Source organism: Sinocyclocheilus anshuiensis, unplaced genomic scaffold, assembly GCF_001515605.1.
Source record: "Sinocyclocheilus anshuiensis isolate Anshui unplaced genomic scaffold, SAMN03320099.WGS_v1.1 scaffold1151, whole genome shotgun sequence".
NCBI lineage: Eukaryota > Metazoa > Chordata > Actinopteri > Cypriniformes > Cyprinidae > Sinocyclocheilus > Sinocyclocheilus anshuiensis.
In genome coordinates, this window is record NW_015548202.1 from 816,876 (window position 1) to 826,062 (window position 9,187).

At 32.0% G+C, this 9,187-nt stretch overlaps 1 protein-coding gene across 4 annotated transcripts in view; it reads left to right on the forward strand.

Annotated features, from left to right (window-relative positions):
* The window catches only part of wdr7 (WD repeat domain 7), a 141,354-nt gene that overhangs the window by 33,866 nt on the left and 98,301 nt on the right, over nt 1–9,187 (forward strand). For all 4 annotated transcript variants that reach the window (XM_016440090.1, XM_016440089.1, XM_016440087.1 and 1 more), the window contains exons 15-16: nt 4,454–4,687; nt 5,853–6,349. In XM_016440090.1, the coding sequence (XP_016295576.1) occupies nt 4,454–4,687; nt 5,853–6,349 (731 nt within the window). The remainder of the gene's footprint in view (nt 1–4,453; nt 4,688–5,852; nt 6,350–9,187) is intronic.

Sequence of the window (9,187 nt, forward strand, 5' to 3'; positions counted from 1 at the left end):
CATATATATATATATATATATAGGCACTGATATATGTATGTAAAGATAAATAATTAATTTTAATATCATTTATTATATTTAGGTGCAAGTTTCTTAGAATTTGTGAATTTGTGGCATTATTTTTATGAACATAATGTACATTTTCCACCAAAGTTTCTTTACTGTAATGCAAAACTGTTAAGATACTAATGAAAATCATCCTGTCAGGACACAATGGTTCTTACTTACTTTCTTTCTTTTTTTTCAAATAAATTAACGTTTGGAACTGCAGCCTGTTTTTATGAAACTGTATTGTGTGCTGACTAACATACAACAGATGTACTTACAGTTTCAATCATGCATCCTTTTTTGACATGACAGTAATGAGTATCTTCTCAGCAGATCCCATCCTTTAATGTACTCGTTTCTTCACACTTTTATTTCTGTATTTTGGCTAATTTGTTAATATTTCCCTATGTCTGTAATCTAGTACTCACGCTCTGCATAACTGCTCATGTGGACATATGAGAGCAGAAATAACACACAGTACTGCTGCGTTTGACATACTATGATGGAATGAAAGGCATTAATCCTAACCTTGCTGTAAGGTAATGTTCTGTCTTTGTTTAGCAGCGGTGGTGTCCTCTAGAGGGCAGTGTGTCTCCATCGTGTGTCTCTTCTGCTTTCATAGGATTGCTGACAGCACGGTGACAACTGTGCTAAATGCAAATAATAAAATACTTAAAATGATATAATGTCATTGATGTGAAAAGTCATGCATGCAGTCAGATTCATCTTTGATCATTTGGCTAAAACTACAATTACATCCATGCTTTTGGCAGATGCTTTCATCCAAAGTGACATGCATTGCGTGTTATCAGTTCATGCAATCCCTGGGAATCGAACCAATGACTTTGGTGCTGCCAGCGTCATACTTTACTGTTTGAGGTATAGGAGTGCTAAATAATAATAACAATAATAATGTTAGTGTTTGTTTGTGTTTGGCTGGTAAATCACATCGTATTTATGCATTTGTAAAATAGTCAATATTCTTATTCAGCCTATGGTTTGGCCACTTTTTCATATTCATGGTGACATTATTGCATTTCACTTTTTGTTTTTGTGGACACTTCTAGAGTTGATTTGCCATTTGATATTCACTGTGTTAAATTGTATATATATCACATTATACTTTAGCCGCATAAATACTGTAGAGTCACGTAAAGCAATATATACTATATTGCATGATTGATTATATTGGTGCATAATGTATATTATCGACCAGCTCTAATCTGATAAATGCAACTATAATGCATGAAAATATTAAGATGTTATAAACAGTAACATATACTGATGATGAATACACAGTAGTGCTCCATATTTATGTTTAAGAGTGAAACGGCTCCATTTGGTGTGTATTTTTAATGCGCTAAGCAGTGATGTTTGGTTAAAATGTGATTAAAAGCATCACGTGATGAGCTGAGAGAGTCTGGAGCCGTGTGGAAGGGTTCTGGTGTCAGGTGTCCAGTAATGATGCTCATCTTATGTGTTTAAAATAGCCCAGCGGTTCTGGGACAGACAGCGCTCTGTTCGTCTTAATGATGCGCTCGTGTGCTTCTGGCCTTGGAAACGCTGTCTGAGCGAGAGAGTGAGACGGGCAGAACAGAGAGAGAGAGAGAGACAGGTCTGCATTCAGATAGAGTGTATTCTTCAGCACAGCAGTGCCAGACAGATGGAAATTATGTTACTGAGACCCACATATTTTATTTTATTTTAAAATTTCATTTTATATTTTTTATTTGATGTTATGATTTCTATTTTTTTATATTTTATTTTGCATATTATTAGCTTTTATTAATGTAATAAAACATGTTATATAATATAAAATACACGTGAAATTGTTACTGAGATTTTTTTTATTTGATTTTATATATTTTTTTATTTATTGTGTTTATTTATATTATGTATTTTATTGTCTTTGTATATTCTTTTGTATATTTTTAATTTCAAATATAAATATTCTGATATAAACATTTTTTATTGAATTTTGTTTTATTTTATATTTAACTTAATTAAATTTTATGTAAAATATAAAATACAAGTGAAATTGCTACTGAGATCCAGAATTTTTATTTTATTTTATTTTAGACATTTATTAATTTATTTCTGAAATGTTGAGTTCAGATGATTTTATTTCATCTGCATATCACATATTTTGTTTTATTTTATATTTAACTTAATTTAATTTTATGTAAAATATAAAATACAAGTGAAATTGCTACTGAGATCCAGAATTTTAATTTCATTTAATTTAATTTAATTTAATTTCATTTTATTTTATTTTATTTTATTTTAGACATTTATTAATTTATTTCTGAAATGTTCTGAGTTCAGATGATTTTATTTCATCTGCATCTCACATATTTTTCTTCTTTCACAGTCTGCATTGAAGCCAGACTGAAACAGTTGCATTTTTTGTTGGTTTGCTAGAAACGTGAAGGAAAATAAAAGACCTCATGCTCTCTCCTCCTTTGTTTGTTACGGAGACCCACATATTTTCTATTTTTTATTTTATATTTTATATAAAATATATGTGAAATTGTTACTGAGACCCACATATTTTTAAAATTTATTTTATTTTATTCATTTAGTTCAGGAATACTCTAATCATTTTATTTCATTTAGTCTGCATCAGTTTTTTTTTTGTAAGAAGCACTTCACTGCAGTAAAAACCATAATGAACAGACTGCAGTTTGTAACCATAGTCAAATAATTTCAACGCACAGCCTCTTATGGCTCATTTATTTAATGCTTTATAGTGCATATTTCTGATTTCAGCTCTAAAGCATCACGTTTCAGCAGAAGTTTTTGGTTCGGAAGCGCGTCTGACAGCGGCCGCTCGTAAACATCCTCCCTGATGTTTCTAATGGATCGCAGGTGCTTTGTTCATCGAATTAACATTGAATAACAATTAGCAAGCTCGCTATTTAATACGGGCCGACTGGAAGCAGATGAGATGAAATGAATGCTGCAGGGCTTAATGAACATTAGAGATTATTACACAGATCAGGAAATAAACTGATTATCCCGCGCACTGAGCAACTTTTGACCGATGTGTTTGAAGACGACTCGCTGATTACTGCCGTTATAATGAGCCTTGTTATTAGCTTTGATGAGAAGAACGGCTTGAATCACAAGAAAATGCTGAAGAACGCATCCGGCTCGTGTTTCACCTCACAAATCAAAGAGAGTATAGTTTACTTCAAGAACATGGAGTCTGTTATTAGAGTGAATAAAGAAGATCATGATTGTTTTGCTGATTGATTGATTGATTGATTAGTTGGTTTATTGTTTGTGTATTTATGTATTTATTTCAATGCATTTTAAAAATTAATTAAAATTTTTAACTTGAATGAATTTATGCATTTATTTCAGTTTATTTTATTTTATGTATTTTGGTGCTTTAATTTCAGTTCATTATTTCATCATTTATTTTGATGTATTTATTTCAATTATTCCAATTTATTTATTTATTTTAATTTTTTTTTTTTTTTTAAATGAACACAATTTATCTCAGTTATTGAATTGAAAATTTGCATGGTGTGTTTTTAGAATAAAATAAATTTATCATGATTTTTCATTTGTTATTTGCTTATTTTATTTATTTTTAAATTATTTATTTATTTTAATTGATTAGTTTATTTTAATTAATGTTTTTTTTATTTTTTTTATTTTGCAAAATTATTTTTTACATTTATTTATTTTTAAATTTATTTTACATTTAATTTAAATTTAATTTTACGTTAACACAAAAATATTTAGTTTTATTCATGTCATCAATTAATATAAAAAACTTAATAATATAAAATTCTAATTGTTTTTAGAATAATATAAATTAATTACCATGATTATTTTGCTGATTTCTTATTTATTTTCTTATTTTTGAATTGTTTATTTTATTTAACATGTGTATTTTAATTTTTTTGTTTAGTTTAATTTCTTTTTAAATGTATTTCTTTTTATTTTATTTTAATTTATTTAAAAAATATTCCCCAAAATGTATTGCTGAGTCATTATTAATGCAAAATGTACTTTATCATATACTCATTTTGAATGATGCATCAATTTTCATCAGTTCTCCTCTTATAAAAAAGAAGAAAATGTTTCATCAGTCTTACAGTGTTGTTACGGTGGTTTTATAGCCTGTTGACTTTTAAGGAGCAGGTTTAGCTTTTAAGGAAAAGGCTGTTTGGTTCAGAAATCACTCTCATCCGCTCTCACTGCAGCTTTCTTTTCATCATCCGGAGCGCCGGAGCAAAATCATTGACCCAAACCTCTCCGTTGTTCAACTTTACAGTTTCACACACATTTTTCTCACAAGACAGTTTGCTTTGTATCATCAGCAGCACACAAAACTGAGGTGTCCTTTCTAGTTTTCTGTAATAAAGGTCTCTTTCTTTGTGTCTCGCTGCAGGGAAACCTTCCCAAATACTCGCACAACTCTCTGGTGGTGCAGGCCATGAAGACCAACGTGACAGATCCGGACATGCATGTGCTGTTCTTCGACGTGGAGGCCGTGATCATCCAGTTACTGACGGAGGAGGCGCAGCGGCCCAATCCCACCCTCATCTCGCCAGAGACGCTGCAGAAAGCGCAGGGCGGAGCCGACAAGGGCGGGTCCTTCCTAGCCAATAAGATCTTCAAACAGGTCAGACTCAGACTTTTGCTAGTTTTAGGGCTGGGCGATATGAGCACAAATTCATATTTCGGTATTTTTTGGCTGATTTGCAGTATACTGTATGTATTTTTGTATTTGGATTAAACAAATAAAGTGAATGTAACCATGTAGGCATATATTATGTGCAAAAAGGGTTAAAATCACATTACATTCTAACATTGTAACATTGCAATCTAAAAACAAAAATAGTGCTTTTAAAGCAGAAGTTAAATTTACTCAACTAAAAATGAAAATAATAAAAAAGCACAGAGTAATTGAGTAAAAAGGCTATTGTGATTACCCCATTACAGTCACTTTACAGTTACATCTTTACAACAAAAGAGCATGGCTTTATCAACGCTGTTGTCTGTTTGCACGTATAGCATGACAAATAATTAACTGCACTTGAAGCTTTCGTGAAAAATTAAAAATGAAACACCCAAAACTGTATATGGCATCGTAACGAAGACGAACTATGTTTATACGTGAAATTCTGACGTCGGATGGCATCGCAACGTGTGCTATTAATCGATCTATGTACTATAACATGTAAAACAGGAACATGAAAGGAACAAAAAGCAGCTCGTGTAAACACCTTAATGTTTTTTTTGTTTTGTTAAAAAATTATATTATTAAATATTATATTTAATTATACTATTTGTATGTTTATTTCTATTTACTTTTATTTAGTGCTGTCAGACGATTAATCGCGATTAATCGCATCCAAAATAAAAGTTTTTGTTTGCATAATATATGTGCGTGCACTGTGTATATTTATTATGTATATATACACACACATGCATGGTATATATTTAAGAAAAATATGTTATGTTTATACCTTAAATATATTTATGTATGATATAAATTATATGAATATAAATTTATACATGTAAATATTTTCAAAATATATGCCGTATGTGTGTGTATTTATATATACATAATACATATACACAGTACACACACATATATTATGTAAACAAAAACTTTTATTTTGGATGCGATTAATCACGATTAATCGTTTAACAGCACTACTATTATTTAATTGTATTTACTTACATTTAAAACTTTTATATTTTATAAAATATTATTTTTTGTATTCAGATTTTACAGGAAGAAAGCTATAGTTTAAGATGCTATTGTTTATCTCATGTCACAGGTGAAGGAGACCATTAAAGAAAACATCAAGGAGCACCTGCTGGATGAAGACGAGGAGGAGGAGGAGGAGCAGCGGCGGCGTGAGGAGAAGTCCAAGTCTCTGAGTCTGCTGGAGTACAATCTGACCATGGACACGGCCAAGCTCTTCATGTCCTGCCTGCACGCCTGGGGTCTGAACGGAGAGCTGGACGAGGTGTGTCTGACCCGGCTGGGCATGCTCCGCCCGCACACGCCCGTCTCCTTCGGCCTGATCTCCCGCGGAGGACACATGTCGCTCATGCTGCCCACCTTCAAAGACTCGCTGCTCCGGCAGCTGGCCGAAGGATGCGCCGAGGGCCGCAAGCTCTCCGTCTCCGAGATCGTGGGCAAAGGCACGTATGGCGTCTCCAGAGCCGTGACCACGCAGCACCTGCTCTCCGTCATCTCGCTGGCCAACACGCTGATGGGCATGACCAACGCCACCTTCATCGGGGAGCACATGAAGAAAGCGCCAGCCAGGTGAAAACACACTCAAACACTCACATATGAGCATAATCACATATGTGACCCTGGAGCACAAAAGCAATCTTAAGTCGCTGGGGTATATTTATAGCAATAGCCAAAAATACATTGTATGGGTCAAAATTATCCATTTTTCTTTTATGCCAAAAATCATTAGGATATTAAGTAAAAGATCATGTTCCATGAAGATATTTTGTAAATTTCCTACTGTAAATATATCAAAACTTAATTTTTGATTAGTAATATGCATTGCTAAGGACTTCATTTGGACAACTTTAAAGGTGATTTTCTCAACATTTAGATATTTTTTGCACCATTCCAGATTTTCAAATAGTTGTATCTCTGCCAAATATTGTCCTGTCCTAACAATTCATCAAATTACATCAATATATCAAATCCTAACATACATCAATGGAAAGCTTATTTATTCAGCTTTCAGATTATGTATAAATCTCAATTTCAAAAAATTGACCCTTATGACTGGATTTGTGGTCCTGGGTCACATTATTAGGGCTGGGCGATATGGCAAAAAATAAAATAAAATCTCGATTTTTTTTTTTTTTCCCCAGAACATTTTTATTCGATTTTGAACTAGTCAACTTGAAAATGTAACTACAACATGATTCAAGTAACATTTTCTTGGTTAACATTGTTTCTTTGTTAAGAAAATTCTATTCCCAGTGCACCACATGAAGTTGTCAACATAATGTAAATAACAATCTTGTTAAATATTTTTGCAGAAAAGATGCATGAACTGCAACTAATTGTACAAACTTGTCTTATCTTGTGTATCTTGTACAAACGTACCGAAATAATACAAGGAAAATGCTTTAAAAAAATTCAAAGTCAAGGTAATTCAAATTCAGAATGACTGAAGGTATAACACCAGTAGACTATTAATTACTATAAATGTTCTGTAATGAACAGCAGCTGTCAGCCTGTCACCATGATGCAAACATGAAATATCAGACATACAGTAGTAGTTCTTTACAGGTGTTTTATTCGATTGCGCTGCTTTTGCATTGTTTTTTTTCTATGACTGTTGACCTCGCATCTCTTGCAGCATCTCATGTATGAAACGGCATTATAAAAATGCAGCGCTCAAAAGAAGTTCACTCCCACCTTCTTGCATGTTCTTCCTATTCCACTGCCTGCCTCGCATCTTTGTCATCACAAAAGCGCACTCTGTATGATATGAGCGGTTAATCACGTGTGCGACATACGGTTGGATTGTTCTTTTCTCTTTACTGTTATCATTAGCATAGTCAAAGTGTCTAATTCTAACGTTTGGAAATATTTCTATTCAAAACCGTGATTCCTCGATTTATAAAAAATAAAATCATGGCAAACATTAAATTCGAATTAATTGATAAAATAAAAATAGCAAATATCGCTTCACTGAAAGGGATCATTGTGATCAAATCATTTAAACCACCTTCATATTAGGGTCAGTAATGAAGAAGGACTGGGTCAAATTTCAACCCAAAAGAAATTCGATTTTGCATGAAGAAAATGGAGCCTAGTTTTAGGATAATTTATGTAATCTTTTCAGGACAATTTATCCCAAAACTTTCATTACCAAAATGCATACTCTTTTTTTTTTGTTGTTATTTTTATTAAGTTAGGTATAAATTAGGGCTGGGTAAAAAATATCGATATCTCGATTTTAATCGATTCTCATTTTTACGAAACGATATGGATTCTTAAATCCCAAGAATCGATTAGTCTTAGCCTGTTTTCAGTTAATGGACGGAACATTGAAGGGCACTTCCCATCCAGTATATCGTGCTTTGTGCTTTGGTACTTTTAATATGAAACAAAGTCTCAGATTTCAAATTCTGGCCATTATATTGCAGATTGTATTGCAGTATTAAAGCAATAAATGCAGTTTTGGCGCTGTTTAATGTGGTGACAGATCGCTGTAGCGCCTCAGTGAACTGATCATCTCCTCCGCATTAATACCAGTTTCAGCACAAAGTAAACATGACTAAACATCCGAAGGTAAGTTAAAAGAAAGAGTACACTTACAATCCGTATCCTGTCTCATGTTAATCGCTCAATCAGTGTTTCAGCCGCGCAAAGACATCAATATAACGGCTTATAAGCAATGTGTCACGTAACGTCACATTTACCTCAGAAAAAACATATTCGGTGACCATAAACTCATTAGTCAGATAGAAAAATAAACTGTAGAGAGGGGCATTTTGCTAAATATAGCATATTTATTATATTTTTTACTGTTCTTCAATGTTTAGTTTTTTGAATAAATCCGTCAGGTTTTGTATGACAGCCACCATTTAAATGTTTAGCCTATATTAAAAAATCGAATCGCAAGCTTGTGAATGAGAATCGAATCGAATCGTGAAATTTGTGTCAAAACCCAGCCCTAGTATAAATTAAATATTTGGTTTAAATAAATAAATAAATAACATTAGTTTAGTAACATTAGTTAAATGCATTAGTTAACCTGAACTAACAATAAAAAATACTTTCATTAAGTATTTTATTTTACAGTATTAAATAATTTTTTAATAATAATGTTCATTTCAATAAATATACATAATTTAGAAATACATACTTTTATATTTTTGATATAAATTCTTGTATTTTATTATTAAATTTGGTATAAATATTTGTAATTGTTTTATAGATTACTTTATTACAAAATAGATATTGAGATTGATTGATTGATTGATTGATAGATAGACTGATAGATAGATAGATAGATAGACAGACAGACAGATAGATAGATAGATAGATAGATAGATAGATAGATAGACAGACAGATAGATAGATAGATAGAAAGATAGATAGATAGATAGATAGACTGATAGA